The 19,665-nt window shown below is 41.7% G+C and overlaps 1 protein-coding gene across 2 annotated transcripts in view; it reads right to left on the bottom strand.

Annotated features, from left to right (window-relative positions):
• Positions 1 to 19,665, bottom strand: part of DTWD2 (DTW domain containing 2) — a 1,229,961-nt gene that overhangs the window by 901,364 nt on the left and 308,932 nt on the right. For both annotated transcript variants that reach the window (XM_044059647.1, XM_044059646.1), the window contains exon 2: positions 18,826 to 18,916. In XM_044059647.1, the coding sequence (XP_043915582.1) occupies positions 18,826 to 18,916 (91 nt within the window). The remainder of the gene's footprint in view (positions 1 to 18,825; positions 18,917 to 19,665) is intronic.

Here is a 19,665-nt window from a genome sequence, read left to right as displayed (position 1 = left end):
TTCCCTTTGTTTCGGAGGCTAGTTTCAATTCATAATTGGCTTTGGAGGTTTTCATTAGTGATCTAATTTGTTTGTTGAGGCTGAGGAGGGATGTTTTCCAATTTGGAATTTGTCCCTTTTTACCTCTGGACAACAGTTTCATCCTTTTGTTGTAAAGTATGTTGATAGCGGATATCCACCAGACAGGTTTGTGTTTCCTTGAGGAGCACTTTGAGTTCTGTTAGGTATGACGGAGTCCATGGAGTTGTACTGGTGCTTCTATACTGCACTGGCATACTGCTCAGCATAGATGTCTGCATCCTCTGAAGTGGGTGGTGGTGTGAAGCTACTGATACCCTCCCTTAGGAAGTTGTAGTCAGCTTTTTGGAAGTGTTTTAGCCTGGTTATAGCTGGGGGGGGGGTGAGACAGATACTTCAACTGAGACAGACCGATGATCTGACCTCACAAGGGAAGAATATCCTATTGGAGTGGTGCAGTGGTCACCCATGTTGGTGAGAACCAAGTCCAGAATGTTATCTCCCCTTGTGGGTGATGAAACCAGCTGGTCTAGTGCATTAGAACTGATGAAGTCAAAGAATCATTTGTTGAGTGCATTAGTGCAGGAATAGTTCACCCAGTCTATGGTGGGGTAGTTGAAGTCACCAAGGATCAGGGTGTTAGGGGGTACCTTGATGGAGTCAAGTAGGTCCGGGTAGGAGGAGTGGGTGTCCTGAGTCATGCAGTGAAGTCTATAGCTGGCTATATCTTTGATGGGTGTCTTGCCAACTGTCAGCTGCACCTGGAGTAATTCCAGTGTGTCATGCTGGCAAACCAGTCTGGAGGTGTGCCTGTCCTTAATGAGGATAGAGACTCCACCAGCCTTAGTCGTCCCAACCTCATTTTGGGGTTGGAATGTGTAGAATGAGGTATAGCCTGGTAAAGCAGGGCTGCTCTCCACAGCCCTGAACCAAGTTTCTATGACTGCACAAACATCAGCATCTTCCAGTATGGGGAGAGCCTCCAGTGAGTGCATTTTCAGGCTAAGGCTCCTAGCATTAAACAGCATCACTTTCAATTTGCTTTCTGACAGATCTTTTATGTTGGAAGATTTGTCTTTGGGACATAGCCTAAAAAAGACACAATGGGGGAGGCAAGAGCCTTTGCCAGGATCCAGAATCCCAGGGGTGACAGGTGGTAGCCATCCCTTGCAAAGCATCAAGGCCTATCAGCCACATCATCCCAGGCAGACAGATACTGGATCCCCTTGGAAAGACACCAGAAAGTAAGCCGATTGTTGAAGTCAATTACTTTTTGTTGGCATTGTGTGTGTGTGTGTGTGTGTGTGTGTGTGTGTGTGTGTGTGTGTGTGCATATGTATATATATAAATATATATATATATATATATATATATATATATATATATATATATATGGTTCCCCTTTAGAAGGTCGAACGGCTGAAATCTCAAAATGCATATGGTCGAGACCATATGCTCAAAATTTCAGAAGCTCAACCTTCTGAATGGGGATCGGCATACAGCGCAAACCGGAAGATTTCCCTTTCTGCGCTGTAGTGCGATCTCGGAGTTAGAATAAATGAGTAGTGGGGGGTGTGGGGGTGCAGGGGGGGGCTTACCCCCCCTGCAGAAACATTGTTTTGTTGGTTTTTTTAGTTCCCTTTCAGAAGGCCGAACTTCTGAAATTCGAGCATAAGGCTTCGGCCATATGAATTTCGAGATTTCAGCCGTTCGACCTTCTAAAAGGGAACTTATATATATATATATATATATATATATACATACTTGCACGCACATGTATATATGTATATATATATATATATATATATATATATATATATATATATTAGATATAGATATATATACACACACACACACACATTATAGCTACAAATATAGATACAGATGTGTGTGTGTGTGTGTGTGTGTGTGTGTGTGTGTGTGTGTGTGTGTGTGTGTGTGTGTGTGTATCTGTGGTTAGAGTACATCATGCCTTGCCTTTTTATTAAGGAATTCTCAATGAATTGAAAAAAATGACAGTAAAAAAGATCTTATGATCACATTCCATGAACTATAACCTACCTAAGACTGCATGTCTACACAGAAACTGTTTCCTCACTCCTTTCAATTCACCCCCAATTATATTCTGCCTTAGTGCTATCAGATCATGTATTAAACTCCCAGAAAAATATTTAGTGTATGTTTGCATTTGTTTCCCTTTACACTATGGATAGGATTCTTAAAAAGGGTCACCACTCTCACTGATCTCCCAAAGCTGGTTACTGCATTAGCTGGACATGAAGAAACTGTAATTCAGAGTCAGGTATAACCACAATGAGAAGGACCTCATTATGAGCTCATTATGATGTTTCTGAATTCTGAATTGAACATTGTGCAAACAGACTTCACCACAATAGGGTTGTCACTAGCAGTCCATACATCACATTACCAAAAGAACCCCTTATACAGTAACACATATTCACATACACAGACATACACATTCCCACACACACCCACATCCACAAATAAACTCTCACACTCTATCAAACCCTCACACTCTATCAAACTCAAGTAAACACTCGCCCATATGCTCACATGCACATTTCCACAACAACTACACACACAAATACACTACATACAGAATCCTGATCAAACAGACTGTAACCTCCTAAAAAAGTATACACACAGATGAGAGATTCCCTACCAAACCCTCTAAGTGTGACCACCCAGACAGACAGACACAAATACACACAAGCAAACACATTCATGCAGCCTCATTCATGCTCCTACAGACACACACACACACATACATACACACACACACACACACACACACACACACACACACACACACACACACACACATACACACACAAAACAATCCTTCAGGACATACATTCATTTGCTTTCTACCTCATCCTCTTATGTCCACTCCACACCTCTCAACCTTTCAGTTTCAAAATCATAGCAGGGGGTGCAAAATCATTACACTTAAAATTTGTGTATGGGTAAAGTCGTACTTGGGGTAGAAATGTATAAATGTGCCCTCTTGGGCCTTCATTTTAGTACCACTGCTATAGGTTAATGTCAACACCACTCTCTGTACATACATAAATGCACACACACACACACACACACACACACACACACACACACACTTATGACAATAAGTTAGAGCCACTTGCATGACTGTGTACAGCTCTGAGTCTACTCTTAGGGGTGTTCTATTGATATTGCAATTTGCAGGGGTATTTGACTTCTCAAAGGGTATGATAATGCATTCTTTCACATTTAGTTTTAGACCATGGTTCTGGCACCAATTATTTGTTTTATCTAAACCCTCCTGAAGGATATCTCATCGAAGGAGGATTCAGTGATTTCCCCCCAGCTTGCAGTTGTCTTCAAACTTTGTCATCCAGAGGCCTTCAACATTAGCCTTGACTTCAGAGAAGTATATTCCAAACAGGAATATAACCTGTGGCACACCACTAGTAACTGACCTCTTGCTGGATCTGGATTCACCCACTTTAACCATGTGTGCTGTCCATGAGCTGACTGGCTATCCATCTGGTGGCGTAGGTATTTATGCCTAGTTTTGTGAGTTTATTTATAATATGTGAGTGGGGCATTGTATCAGATGCTTTGGCTAGGTTGATGTGGCGTTATGTACAGTTTTACCCTCATCCATGGCCTTAGTGACTTTCTCAAAGAAATCCACCAGATTCAGTAGGCATGGCCTGCCCACATCATTATTTATCAGGTCCATGATTATTCTTTCCACAGCCTTACATATACGACTAGTCAAAGGTATGGGTCTGTAATTTCCCAGGTCAATAGATGTTCCCCCTTTATGCACAGAAATGACTATTGCTGTCCTCTACTCTGTTGGAACAAAGTCAGTCCAGAGGTTGTGGTTAAACAGAGATCCTAATTGAACTGATAAGTCCTGATTTAAACTGTTTAAGAGGCAACCTGGTATATTGTCAGGCCCCACTGAAGCTGTGTTTTTAGCTATAGAGAGTGCAGTAGCAGCCTGTTCCTTGGTGATAACTGGAGGTGGAGTGGTGGAGTGTATTTCTTAGGGGAGAACTGAGGGTGATGCAGAGGTGAAATATGAGCTGAATTTGTCAGCCAGCAGATTTGCTATATCTTCCATCTGAGTATAGATCATGCCATCTACAACTAATACTGCACATTGACAGGTGTTGCCCTTAAGATTGTGGACATAACTAGAGATTTGACTAGTTCCCTGATTCGCTTCTTTAGCATAATGAGGGCCTTTTTGCTCTGTTGTACTCATTCCCTCTTACTTCTCAACAGGGTTTTCTTTCTTCCATTGTAAAACCATTTAATACAAGGGCTCCAACAGGGTTGGCTTGTTTTTGCAGTTTTACCCGGGTTTATTTTGATCTGGTACTACCATTTCTATGCAGTTGTTTATATTGTCATACAGGGCTTTTGTGTACACCTCTACATATGTTTCTGAGTTTTCTGGATTTGGGAGAGCTTGGAAACTACCCCCTATTAAGGGATGGCATATCTACCTTACAGAAGTTCTTAAAGTTTTTAAAGTTAGGTGAGGGGACCTTTATTTCAAGGAAGACCACTCTGTGAAATGATCTTACCAGTGAGGACATCACACTGGGGGTGGAGCACTCTCCCATATTTGTGAGCACAAGAAAAAGAAGTTATGTCTTACCATAACGTTCCATCTGTACTGTTGATCCTCGTTCAGTCATTACGCATGGGTATCAGTTCCGACCTCGGAACCGAGCCAGCCACTTTCCAAGCTCGCATCAGCTTCAAACTCTTGAGCTAAACTCTTACCCACAATCCCCCTCTCTCTGTTACCTCAGATTGAGTTTGCAAGTCAAAGAAGGTAGAGGCTACCGCTGATCAAATAACATGTGAGAACCTGATGGTGAGATCCACTAGAAACCACAGGAGGGGGAAGGAGGGAGGGTCGTAATGACTGAATGAGGATCAACAATACAGATGGAACGTTATGGTAAGACATAACTTCTTTTTCTTGTGCTCACATATATGGGAGAGTGCTCCACCCTCAGTGTGATGTTCATTCCTTACGCATGGGACAGAGTCCCCAGCTACCTCTATTCCTGGGAGGCTCTCATGGAAGGACATTCCTGAGCACCATAGAACCGAAAGATGTTCTTCCCCTGGAGGCCAAATCCAATTTGTAATGATTGATGAAGGTATGAGGCATAGCCCAAGTTGCAGCTGCACAGATGTCATGTAAAGAAGCTCTGGCATAGAAGCCAGCAGAAGTTGCCACCGACCTTGTTGAATGAGCTTTCATGGTAGTAGGCAACGAGATATTACGTTGTGTATAAATGAAGGTCACACAGTCCTTCAACCATCTAGCTAATGTGACCTTAGCAACAGCAGATCCTAATCTAGGTCCAGAAAAGGCCAAAAATAACTGGTCAGATTTACGAAAGGGTTTAGTCCTGTTTAAGTAAAAACGGATTTGCCTGTGGATATCTAGGGTATGTAGGCAATACTCTACTATGTTTGAATGATTGGGAAAGAAAACTGGCAATTCAATGGCTTGATTAATGGACATTTCAGAGATCACTTTAGGCAGAAATGATGGATTAGTTCTCAGAGACACTCTATCTCTAAGAAAAATCAAGTATGGACTCTTGATGCATAAAGCTTGAAGCTCAGAAATAGGTCTGGCAGAAGTAATGGCGACCAAAAACAAGGTTTTCCATGACAAATACTTGAGGTCGCAAGAAGAGGCTGGTTCGAAAGGTGACATTGTCGGAGCTTGTAGAACTAATGATAAATCCCATGGTTGAATAGGTTCTCTAAAAGGTGGCTTCAGATGATTCACACATTTTATGAAGGTCTTGCACAATTTATGGGACATAACAGAGAAATCTTGGACACCCTCATGAAAATTAGAAATTTCAGCCAAATGAACTTTAATGGTAGAGGCCGATAGACCCGACTGAAAAAGGTCAGCCAGATACTCTAGTATTATTGACACTGGTGCTGAAAAGGGGTCTACTTGTTTGTCTTTCAGACAACAGGTAAATCTTTTCCGCTTGCTCAGATAAGTAATTCTAGTGAAAGATTTATGAGAAGCAATGAGAATATCATGTACTGGTAAAGAAAGATCATTCTGCCTGGCAATCAAGGGAATTGGAGTAGCCAAGCTGTGAGCTTCAGGCTGTTCAAGATGGGATTAATCAGGTTCTGTGGATGCAAGATCAACTCCGGGGTTGGATGGAGAATCCATGGTCAATCTAGCAGGTGAGGCCAAAGGAAGGGGAACCAAATCTGTCGAGGCCAATATGGTGCTACGAGGATCACCTTGCTCTTCAACCGACGGGCTTTCTTCAGAAACTGGGGAAAGGGTGGAAATGAGTAAAGAAGACCCGAGGGCCAATCATGGACTAGAGCATCCCTGGGTGACTGTCCTGGAGGGGGAATCAGGGCATAGTAGTTGCTGCATTTGTAGTTGGTCGGGGATGCAAAGAGGTCACAGCAAGGATGGCCCCAGCAGTGGAAGATCTCCGCCGCTATCAAGGGATTCAGGGACCACTCGTGAGGTTGAAGAATGCACCTGCTGAGTCTGTCTGCTATCACGTTGGAACTTCCGGGAATGTGCGTTGCTAGAAGAAAATGGTTGGTAGCCATCGCCCATTGCCATATCCTCATGGCCTCTCGACAAAGAGGTTAATATTTGGTTCCACCTTGCTTGTTGATGTACCAGACCACCGCCATGTTGTCTGATTGAATCGCAATTGTTCCAGATGGCAGCAGGGGATGGAATGCTTGCAACACCAGAAGCACCGCCCTCAACTCTAGAACATTTATATGCAGATGGGCCTCCAGTTTGGACCAAGTGCCTTGGACTGTCTGACCCTGACATAGCCCCCCCCACCCCATCAAAGCGGCGTCCGTGGTCACTGTGGCCTTGGGTTGCTGGGGGAGAAGGGGTGAAACCATTGTGAGAGATTGTGTCAGCCACCAATTTAAATCCTGTTTGCACCTGTGGGTTACTCGAATCATGGCTGAAAGAGGATGCTGAAAAGGATACCATTGGGTGAGCAGTAGCCATTGTAGAAGCCTCATGTGAAACCTGGCCAGGGGAACAATGGTGATGGAGGCTGCCATGGAACCCAACAGCTGTAGAACTGAGTGAGCCATGGATTTTTCCCTTGAAATGATTGGAATTAGTTGTTGCTTTATCCTTAGAATTCTGTGCTCTGGAATAGCAGCTCTGCAGTTTTTTGTGTCCAAGATAACCCCTATGAATTCTGCCGACTGAGATGGGGTGAGATTGGATTTTTGCCAGTTTATGGTTATGCCTAGCCTTTGAGCAGTGAGGAGAGATTATGCCAGGGCTTTTTCCAGTAGATGTCTGGTGGGGCGGAAATGAGCCAGTCATCTAGGTATGGAAACACCTGGAATCCTTGAAGTCGCAAGTGAGCTGTGACAACTGGCATGCACTTTGTGAACACTCTGGGGGCTGTAGAGAGTCCGAAGGGCAGTACTCTGAACTGGTAGTGACTGGCTCCTGCACAGAAGCACAGAAATCTTCTTGATGGCTTGTCCACTTTTATGTGGTAGTACGCATCTTGAAGAGCTATCGTGTACATCCGATCGTCTTTTTCCAAAAGCGGGAGGATGCACTGTATTGTGACCATTCCGGAATTTTTGTACTCTCACAAACCTGTTCAATACACTGAGATCCAAAATTGGTCTCCAGTCCCCAGTTTTCTTTAGCACCAAAAATAGTCTTGAGTAGAATCCAGATCCTATCTGGTCTGGAGGGACTATTTGGATGACTCTCTTTCTTAGCAGCTTTTCTATCTCTAGTGCTGCTTCTTCCCTTTGACTGGGTGGAACGTCGGGAAGGTTTTTTGAAGGGGCAGGACAAAGATTGAAGGGGATATGCTAACCTCTGGTTATAATCCTTTGTACCTAAGAATCGGTGGTGACGGTTAGCCAGGCAGAAGGGTACAAGGAGAAACGTCCTCCAACCACCTCCAGAGGAAATGAGTTGGGCCACTCTTCAGGAGCGCTGGTAGGATTGACCAGGGAAAGAATCCCTGGAACCCTGGTTACGCGGACCCCCTCTGCCCAAAAAAAGCATCTTCCCTGTGAGTTTCCCCCTCTGCCTTTGGGGGAGAACTCGGCCTGTGTGTCACGGAAAGGATCCTGAGATTTCTTGAACCACATCTTTCCACTCTTTTGGTTTCGGAAAAAAGTACGTTGAGGGGAAGAATACCGGACACCTACGGCAGAAAGGGTCTTACCATCCTGTTCACATCTGGCCAGTGTGCTTTTAACTTTGGGCCCAAACAACGAGGAGGCCTCAATGGGAGCGTTTAGAAAGGAAGCCTTAAAGGGTTCAGCGAAATTGCACAAGCGCATCCAGGCGTGTCGTCTCAAGACTGCAGCTGAACCCGCTGCTCTAGCTGCTCCTTCTGATGCATGAGATATCAGTCGCATAGAGGAGTTAGATATAGATTCAATGGTGGCCAGCTGAGAGGCCACTTTGTCACGGACCTCATCAGACACGGCATCAGCCAAGGTTTCAAAGAGCTCAGAAATCAGATCCCTTTGAAGCCTAGTAAAATGTGCCATATAATTCAGAGACCTGACAGTAAAGGTCGCTGAAGCAAAGGTGCGCTTCCCTATCCTGTCCTGGGCCTGGGACTCTTTGTTAGGCGGATGGACAGTCTGGCTTTCTTCTTCTGCCAGATCCTTTTTTGTTGCGACCGCCACCACCAAAGCATCCACAGGAAGACCTTTGAACCAATGGGGATTCGAAGCAGGAGGGGACAAAATCTTATCTGGCCTCCGGGGAATAGCTTCAACGGTATCATGAGCCTTCCAAGCATGCTGCATGGTGAGCCGGACAAGTTCATCAGCAGGTGGAGTAACCCAGGAGGGTAGGGGGCCGGGCGCGAAAGGCCTGCAGGAACACAGATTCCTCACAGGTCAGATTAGAGAACTGCCAGTCACCTCTCTCTTTCAGGATTTTGAGGATATCACCAAAGGATACCTCAGAGGGTGACCGAGGGGATCCTTCCCCCTCATCGAAATCTGTGTCTTCAGTGAGGGACTCCTCTGTGGAGTCCATGTGCTTCCTCTTACACAAATTTTTCCGGTGGACCTCCTCAGCAGGAGAAGCTGGAGAAGACAGCAGAAAAGGGGATTCCTGTGGGAATATGTCCTGAGGCCCTTGCACCCGGTGTCCGCTAGGTGCGACTTGTGAAACCAGTGTACCAGAGGAGGGTGGAGGTATAGACAGTCCAGAATCACCAGCAGCAGCAAAAGCCTTGTCCATCAGTTGGAAGGCTGGTCCACCCAAAGAGGAGTGCATGTCTAGGACAGGGGTCACCCCTCCCCTAAGTGGCTCAGCCTGCCTCAGCAACTGCGGTTCCTTAGTGAAATCCATAAAGGGGACCGCAGAAGGGGAAGACTGTGCTATATCCATGGACTTCAAAGGCAATGAAGGAGAAGAATAAGAAGGGGTCTTTGGAGACGGGTGATCACCTCCCAAGGAAGGATAGTTCCTGAGGGGTGGGATACCTCTGGCCAAGAGCACCTGATCCACAAGATGCAACACATCATGTTCGGAAAGGCTTCTAGTGGACCTCATGCAGACTGAGGGAGAAACAGGCCTGTCCACAGAAAAGGCAAATTCGGTGCCCATCTCATCCATACGCACCAAGGACAATGGTGCCGAGAGAGACTGGACTACAGTTGTCTGCACCGAAGAAGTCATCGGTGCCGAGGTCATGGTCTGCAATGACACAGGGATCAGTGCTGAAGTGGTTGTCGGTGCCGAAGCTGGAACCAACAAAACTGGAGTCAACAATAAAGGTGTCGGTTCCGAGGAAGATCTCGGAGCCGATGCGATCAATGTCTGAGCCGACTGAACAGTTGGTGCCGATACAGTGGTAATAGTCTGAACCACGGAGCCCCTCGGTGCCGATATAGTGAAGACTGCAGGAGAAGACGGAGCCGAGATCACTAATGGAGCCAAAGGCCTCAGTGCCGAAGGTCTAGGCACCAAAAGCACTGAGGCTGACTGAGTAAACTCCGGAGCTGAAACTTCAGCCTTTTTAGGTTTTGGTTGGTGGGAGTCCCTAGCCAGGGATGAAGACAAAGATTTAGCCTTAGTATGAACATCCAAGATTTTCTTATGGGCTCTAGGAGGGGTTGAGGCCTCCGACCCAGATATAGCCTCTGAAAAGGGAGATTTAAGAAGTCCCTTCAGTAACAAATTGTTTTTCCTTTCCAACAAGGTTCTATTCGAAAAGTTCTCACAAATAGTACAGGGTGGGTCAACAGACAAATGGGAGGCTCCCAAACAATAAACACACAAAGAGTGTGCATCAGAAGTAGGTAGTTTGTGTCCACAATCAGAACACCGCTTAAACCCCGGACAACCTTTCTTATCTGCCATGACAGCAAATTAATTAATAGAAAAGGTACCAGCAATGGTACAAGAGAGTACCCGAAGGTATGAGAAAAGGGGGAAGGATTACCAACGATGGTAAAGAGAGAATACCTCGCAGTAAAAGTGGTAAAGAAATGAGCAGAAAAACCTGAAGAAATTATGTACGCTAGATGCGATAGGGAAAGAGACAATGAAATATAAACTTTTCTGACAGAAAAGTAATCTGAAAAACTATTAAACAACAAATAACTGTACTTAGCTCAAGAGAAGTAGCTTGACGCGACCGAATGGCAATGTGGCAAACGAAATCTGAGGTAACAGGGAGAGGGGGGTTGTGGGTAAGAGTTTAGCTCGAGAGTTTGAAGCTGAAGCGAGCTTGGAAAACGGCCAGCTCGGTTCTGAGGTCAGAAACGATACCCATGAGTAAGGAATGAACAAGGATTAACAATATCAGATCTATGATATTTCTTCCCTAGTGGAAGTGCAGACTAGCTTGTCCAAGGCATTTGATTTTAAAAAGTCCAGAAATCTTTGGGCCTGCAGGTTAGTGGTCATGTATGGCTCCCAGTTAATGGAGAGGCAGTTAAAATCACCCATGAATATAGTGAGTGATTCTACTAACTTCAGGTATGAAGTATGGGCTTCCTGGTTTATGAAGAAGGACCTGTAGCTAGCCATAAAATGGCAATGGATTTTTCCCATGGTTAGTTGGACATGGAGTAGCTCAAGTATGTCATATTGTTTGACCAGCCTTGAGGTGTACTTATACTTTATGTAGATAGAGACACCTCAACCTTTTGCTCGTTCACATTCAGTGGGTGGTTGCAATGTATAAAAGGTGTTATGGCCATACAATCACATAGTGCTTTCTGTGGCATTGAATCATGTTTCAGTAATGCACAGATGTTAGCATTCTCCAGGGTAAGGACAGCTTCCAGGGAGTGCAGTTTCTTGTTCCTATCATTGAGCAACAACAACTTTAGCTTGTCCTGAGTAGCTCTTGTTAAGTTGGAAGGTTTGTCTGTTTGGCAATGCCTAAAAAGGCACTATACAGGTGGATAATGTCTTGGGCAATATCTGAAAGCCTAGAAGTGACAAGAGAAGACCATCCCTGGCAAAGTAGTCTGGCTTGTCAACCATGTCCTCCCAGGCTGACAAGTATTGGACCCCCTTGGAATGACACCAGCAGCTAAGCCAATTGTTAAAGTCGATCATTTTCTGATGGTATTATGGTATTATCCTTGAAACCGTAGAATGTTGCTCAGTGTTAGCCTTCTACATGCCTGTGACACATATTCTGAGCTCTCAATCATGTCTTTCTTCATAAAGTCCAAGAAGGTACATATCAGGTCATTCACATTTACATGGACTATGACTGAGTCCTACTGATACTTAGGGGAAGAGACCTGCGTTTCTGATCTGGAAAGTTCTGGCCCTTGACAGGCAAATAACTGTTACCTTCTCCTTATCCACCCTAGTAAGAGGGACATCAGTGTGTCTCACAATGAAGTCTCCTATAACCAGAATATTGGGTTCTGGACTGTTTCACCTTATCGGCTTGGTAGTTGAAACACAATGAGATGTGGCTTTATGTTTTGTGTTGGGAATTGTCTTGTTTGTTTGCATTCAGAGTTTCTGAGGACTGTGCCTGAGAGCCCTTTGAGCCCTTTTAAGATAAAGTTCTGTGGTGCTTTTTATAAGGAAATATCAACTTCTGGTGATTACATGTACATAAGGCACCATTAGCCACCTCTGTGTGAAGAGCAGCTTCTCGCAAATGCAAGGCATATATACAATCAGAAAAAAGAAAGTTTTACATTAATTATGCTATAAGGCCAGTCCGTTAAGTGCACAGTGAACTTTCCTCCAGCAATTCCCAGCTCAGACAGGTAAAATCAGCCTTCTCCTGTCAGAAGAGTACATACTTTAACCCTTTTAATATAAAATGGCTGGTTTGGGGCCTAAGTGTTAAGGAACCTCAAGCAGATGCCTAATGCTAACTAAGAAACACTAGATACAATGAATTTCAGTGTAGAACAGCCTTGCAGTTTGAAAATGAAACTTTAAATTTTAAAGAAGTACAAAAACAATAAATAGCACAGTAAAATTTCACAATATAATGAAAATAAGCAATGTTTCCAGATGTTTGCATCTGTACAGGGCACTATACATAGCACCTGCACAGCAAGCAGTTTCATGCAAATGTGCTGAATTTATATCAGCACTGGAAATACAGAAAACAGACTAGTGATCCCTCTGGCCAACAAAACAATTGCAACTAGATCAATTGACTAGTGATCCCTCTGGCCAACAAAACAATTGCAACTAGATCCATTTTGTGTACTTCCCAACTCAGATAGATCAGGTAAACATCTACTGCCACTAGATGAATAATCCCAGTCCTACTTATCTAAAAGCACATTAAAACAGTGTCCAGATGGAAATGCTACCACAAACAAACTCCGACTTAAGGAAAGGCAATAGGTAATTCAAGATAACAGCAGTGTACTTTAAACAACTTACAAAAGAGTGATTATTTAATAAAAGTACCTCACTTGGTAGAAGCAAGCCAAGAGTCACTCAATTGTGCAGAATTTATAAAGGCACTAAAAACAAGGTAGCCTAATTAGTAAGCCCACCAGCCAATAAAACACCTACATGCAGGAATCTGTAGTGTGTTTCCCCAACCTATATAGACCAGGCTACCACCTTCTTAACACTAGATGGAAAATCCTCTACCCTCATGATGTAAAAACACAGACAAGAGCTTGCTAGAATTCAAAAGTATACTAATTTATCCACCTGCTAGCTAGATAATGAATTCAGACCAAGTACGTCAGTAGAACAGACAACGAGAGTCTTCTGACACCCTTTTCTTCAACTGCTGTTGATAAACTAAAGGAAACGTGCTGAAACAACTTTTGAAAAACACCAAAGTGGCATAGAACAAACAAACCAAAAAACTAGAAACACATTCTACTCAGCAAACTTAGGGAGTCACCATGACCTGTTCTTAAAATGAGCACTTTCATTCTTTATTCATACACCAAGAACTTCATCAGATAAATGTAATGCAGTACATATCACATTTAAAAATGGTGCCCAACGGATCACATGATAAAAACATCCAATCCTCTTTTCCTTAGCTTTTAAAGTGACATATCAATAGAAATCAAAGTAACAAATCAAACTAGTGAATGTAAAACAAACTTGTAGTTTTCCGCAATCACATTTAAATTCTTTGTCCTACTAAAAGTGTTTTATGTTGACAGATTCATTTAAACCAGGATATTTATCTGAATTCAGCCTGATTTGCCATTCTGACTCTTGGCATTCAAAAAGTACATTATAGTTGCCAGAAAAGTCACTCATGTCAACAGAATCAGGCACAAAGAACTGGATTTTTTTTATAATTCTCACACTGCAAACATGTCTCACTAGGGCATTACTAGTGTCCCCTTTTCTTTTTGTTAATGAATGTTCATAAATTCTATGACAGTTTCCTAATAGTCTTTCCAACATAAAAGCAGTGGCATGAATCACAGTGAGCTAAGTAAACAACTCCCTTCAAACCACAATTGGACCTTTGGTATGCAAAAATATTCATATTTAAATGACTAATGAAAATACTCATCGTATTTGAGATAAAATAGAATTGCTTGCATTTGCCACATTTAAAAGTCCCAAAAGTACCCTTTCAGATTATTTTTGGTCCATTCTGTTTTTCTAGAATGGATCTAATAGAATTCACCCTTTTGTAGGTGAAAATCACGTGTTCTCCTAAAATTCTTGCAACATCCTCCATTACTTAAAAATATTTTCCAGTTATTCTGGAGGATATCTCTGATGCCAGTCATGTCATTGGTGATGGGGAGTGGAAAGACACCCCTGTAGCCAATAGGAAGACTAGTCTAAGGGGGTTGTATCTCCTCAACGGCCAACAAACAACTGTTCTGGCCCTTTCCAAGGACTGGTTTAGCTTTTTCAGTCCGTGACAACTGAGTTTCAACACTGATGGTGGCTAGCCAATCAGAATCATAGCCCCTGGCCATGAAGAAATGCTTTGTTTCCGTTTCTTCCTCAAAAAAACTTATCATTCCTCATTAATCCAATGAGCCATATGAATTGTCCTGTCACCACTCCATTCTTCATGTGATGTGGGTGCTGACTGTATCTACGTAAATAGTTTTTCACAAAGGTGTTTATCTTCTGTAGATCTTACTCTTGATTCAACCATCACACACATCAAAAGTCAAAATGATGTCCAAAAAATTAATGGACATCCCAAAACTACTACTAGTGAACTTCAAAAAAGGGTGCTTGAATTATACCATTCAAATAGTTACAGTTGAATTCATCTTCGGACCCTTGCCTCAAAATAAACAGGTCATCAATAAATCTCTTATAGAAAGCCACCTTCTGATACAACTGGTGAGGTTTAAAGCATTCCTGTCACCACCACTATGCTAGCAAAAACAGGGGCTACTTTGGTCCCCATCACAACCCCGGACTTTTGTTTGTAGTGTTTCCTGCAAAAGTAAAAAATTTATTGTCCAGGACAATTTCCAGCAAGAAGCAGACAATGTTGATTAAGGTGTTATCAAAATCACTGAACCTTGTTAAATATTTCCAAATGAATTCAATGCCAGTTTCCTGATCAATGCTGGTGTAAAGGGAGACAATATCCATTGATCCAAACTTAAATTCACTTGTGTAGGTGTCTGGATATCCGTTAGTAGCTCCAGTAGATGCCACAAGTCTCTGAAATAAAATTCTAATTTTTGCACAACAGGGTTGAGAATATGGTCAAGGTAAATGGCAACGGGTTCAGTTTTATAATTGTCAGCTGCCATTACCGGTCAAAACAGAGGATTTAACCGATCTTTTTGTACTTTAGGTATTCTAAAAATCCTTGCCATTTTAGGAAGCTCAACTTGCAGACATATGAAAATCTTATAATCAAGTACTGCCCTGGGTAAATAAATCATTGAGATACCCATCTATAGTGGAAAAGCACTTCTTGATATTTCCCACCATGGTTTCTTAGTAAACAGTATCATCTTGTAACACACTGAGAATAGCTGAGAGGTACATGTCACAATCCATAGCCACAACCATACCCCCCTTGTCAGCTTTCATGATTCTCAATTCCTTGTTTTTGGATAATTCCTTCAGAGCAATTCTTTCTTTGAACAGGAGGTTGCATTTCCTGGTATATGTTCTTTAATTTATTCCAAAGCTCTTCTTCAGAGGAATCATGGAAAACTTGCAAAGTACCATGTAAAGATGAATTATAGGTACTTCCCTTTGTTAGCTGGCTCTTCTTGGAAGTGAACTGTGAAATGTCCTGTAAGATGTAATATAAGTTCAACTTCCTTACATACAACATAACGTCAACAAGTACTCTAGTGAGATTTGCTGGCTGTGCCAGTATGAAACAGAACCCTTTTGACAGTATTGAAATATGCTGTTCATTTAGGGGTGTTTTATTCAAATTTAGCACCTCACTTCCATGGACTAATTCCTTCTCCTTGAATGGTTTAATAAGAGCACCCATTTTTTGAAGTTCACTAATAGTGGTTTTGGGATATCCATTAATTTTTTGGACATCAATTTGACTTTCGATGTATGTGATGGTCGAATCAAGAGTAAGATCTACAGAAAGGAAACCTTTATGAATAACTATTTACATAGACAGAGTCAGCACCCACATCTCATGAAGAAGGGAATGGTGAAGGGACAATTCATATGGCTCAGCAGATTAACGAGCAATGATAAACTTTTCGAGGAAGAAACAGAAACATTACAGCATTTCTTCATGGCCAGGGGCTACAATTCTAATTGGCTAGCCACTATCATTGGTGAAACTCATTTGTTACAGACTAGGAAAGCTAAACTAGTCCTTGGAAAGGACCAGAACAGTTGTTCATTGGTCACTGAGGAGATACAAATCCCCCCAGACTAGTCTTCCGATTGGTTACAGGGGTGCCTTTCCACTCCCCATCACCAATGACATGACTATCAACAGAGATAGCTTCTAGAAAAACTGGAAAATAATTTTAGGAGAACAACAGATTTTCACCTACAAAAATGTGAATTCTGTCAGATCTACTCTAGAAAAACAGAATGGAGTGAAAAAAATCTGAGAGGTTACCTTTGGGACTTTTAAATGCGGCAAATGCAAGCAATGCTGCTTTACCTCGAATAGGATGAGTGTTTTAGTAGTCACTTAAATATGAATATTTTGGGATATCAAAAGTACAATTGTGGTTCGAAGAGGGTTATTTACTTAGCTCACTGTGATTCATGCACCTGCTTTTATGTTAAGACTATTAGGAAGCTGTCTAGTAGAATTTATGAACAGTCATTAGCAATAAGAAAAGGGACACTAGCAATGCCCTAGCAAGACATGCTTTGGAGTGCGAGAATTATAAATAATTCCAGTTCCTTGTTCTAGATTCTGTTAACATTAGTGAATTTTCTGGCAACTGTAATGTGCTTTAAGAATGCCAAGAGTCAGAATGGCAAATCAGACTGAATTCAGATAAATATCCTGGTTTAAATGAAACTGTCAACATAAAATGCATTTAGTAGAACAAAGAATTTAAAGGCAATTGTAGAAAACCACAAGTTTATGTTTTACATTCACTAGTTTGATTTGTTACTTTGATTTGTTATGACATGTCACTTTAAAAGCTGGTGAAAAGGGGATTGGATGTTTTTGTCATGTAATCTGTTGGGCACCATTTTAAAATGTGAAATGTGCTGCATTACATTTATCTGATGATGTTCTTGATGTATGAATAAACAAAAGTGCTCATTTTTAAGAACAAGTCATGGTGACTCCCTAAGTTTCCTGAGAAGAGCGTGTTTCTAGTTTTCTGAAACAACTTTTGATGACAGTGGAGTTTCCCCTTTTCTCTAACGCTGTGTGACCTCAGAGTAGCTATATATAAGTCTGGAGTAGTTGTGGTGTCCCCCCCCATATGGGGGGCCCGGGGGGGGTGATTGCTCCCCTGCAAAAAAAACCTCTGAAATTCACTGAAAGTTGGTTTTGCACATATTTTTGGTAGATTCACTTTCAATTAAGGTGAATTTGACCAACTGACGTGATTCCATGAATCACAGAGTTAGAGGTTTCAGGAGGACTTTCATGCATATTTATGTGATACCAATGTACATCACATTAAAAAAAAAAAAATATATATATATATATATATATATATATATATATATATATATAAATGCCAGTGATCCTCTAATAATTCAAGAAACATAAAGGTGTATTAGCACACCTTTTCCATATATCGTTGGGGTTCAGGATCCCCATTTCCATGTCCTATAGGGATCGCATTCCATTAACAGCATATGCACATGAAATACTTATTCCAGATCTACTTATATGTACCTCACCTCATCTCAGTGTGTGTGGTCTCTACCATGCCCGTAAGTCAGCACTAAACAACTACCACCACAGTGCTCAGCTGTATATACTGTCTATGGATAAACTGAAAATTAGGTCACAGAATGCAAATGTAATGGCTGTTGGAAACCTAGTTTTTGAAACGCTCAGTAAAATGTATACTCTGTCATCTAATATATAGGCAAGCAACAGCAAGAACTAAAAATTAATTTTACAAATATCCTATATATTGTGCCTGAGTAGTTATTGGGCCTTCACTTGTATTCTCACTGAGGCTACACTGCCGCAAATTCTAATTTGAAATTCAAACTCAGAAAGCAATAATCTAAAGACCAGGTTGTACTAAACAAGGGGAACATTTTAACCAGCATCATAGAGCATAAAAAGTCTACTTAGATTACGTTATCCAAAACATTAAGTCTAATAAGCTATGACATAGCCGCATGCTGCTATGTTTCCATATTGTTACATCATTATTCCAAACATTAATCAATTCTTATCTGCATCACTTTTACTTCCAGCTGCAGAGACAGTTAAACTGTTCTCCAGCCACTCTGAGTGAAATGTAACCCAGCATGCAACTCTGACCTCCACAAAACAATCTCCTTCTCTACAAGGAATAACAAAAAGACAGTTACAAAGAATTCTAACAGCTGAGCACTTTTAAAACCACTAGAAAATGAAATGGCACACAAGAAGAAAAACAAGGATGATTCTGATACATTTAATATATAAAAGGTTTAACTTTTAGAGTTCATTAAAAAGCCAACAGAAGGACACAATAAGGTTATTTTAGCCCATAACAGTTGCATATTGTTCAACAATCACCAAGTATAAGATGAATACCATATGGGGACCAGCATTAGAAAATGTGGGCTTCATCATCAGTCCTTTCAAATACTCTTTATTTTCACGAGCTGATGAGTGAACTATACTCTTTTCCCAAAGAATGACTCACCTCAGCTGGATGCTGAACAATATATAAGCAAGTGGATATGTTTAGTGGTTGTACAGGAAGGAAAGAACAAAGGCAAACCTTCTGTGGACGGCTGAAATATAAAAGAAATGTAGGTTTTAATGAACAAATACTGTACATGGAACATTATACTGAAAATGTATGCAGTTCATAAATCAAATAAGCATTTGCAATAATATACAGCTAAAATTCACATTTGCTTTTTTACACATTTTCAGTATGACAATAACAAAAATATTATTTAGAAGAAAGATGAACGGGTGAATTGAGAACTGCCTAAAAAATGAAAAAAAAACTTATACAAATCTCAGTTTAAGAGGATGACTGGACAATAGCACAGGGAGGTAGGTTAAAATGGTTGGGAGGGTGGCTTAATGGCTAAGGTGTTTGCCTTACAAACACAAGGTGCAGGGTTTGAGTCTCACAAGGGATACTTGGCTAGGCTTAAAATGGCTCGCAATGGCAGTTAGCTTAGTACTAAACTATGAACTATGAAGAGGTACCAGATTTAAACTCATTTACAGTTTTATAACTTAATGCCTTTGACATTTTGCTATATTACCTTAAGCAGTAGAAGCGGTCTGAATCCAGCATGTCACAGAAGTAACTCACCTGTGGCAAGAGATACTGAATGATGTCTCTTAAACTGACATCAGGTGGAGGACCAGTAAAACATAGTTTCCAGGTTAGTGGTACACAGAATTAAGTATTTTAGTGCCTCACTATGTTCCTTCCACAGACAAATAAAGTTAGTGGGAACCAAGGCAAAGGACTGTACATACAAAAAGCTTCCTGAAAATCCTCCTGACAGTCAGGAAATCA

Source organism: Protopterus annectens, chromosome 17.part0, assembly GCF_019279795.1.
Source record: "Protopterus annectens isolate FY-2018-M chromosome 17.part0, PAN1.0, whole genome shotgun sequence".
In the NCBI taxonomy this organism is placed as follows: Eukaryota; Metazoa; Chordata; order Ceratodontiformes; family Protopteridae; genus Protopterus; species Protopterus annectens.
This window is presented reverse-complemented; position numbering and strand designations above follow the sequence as displayed.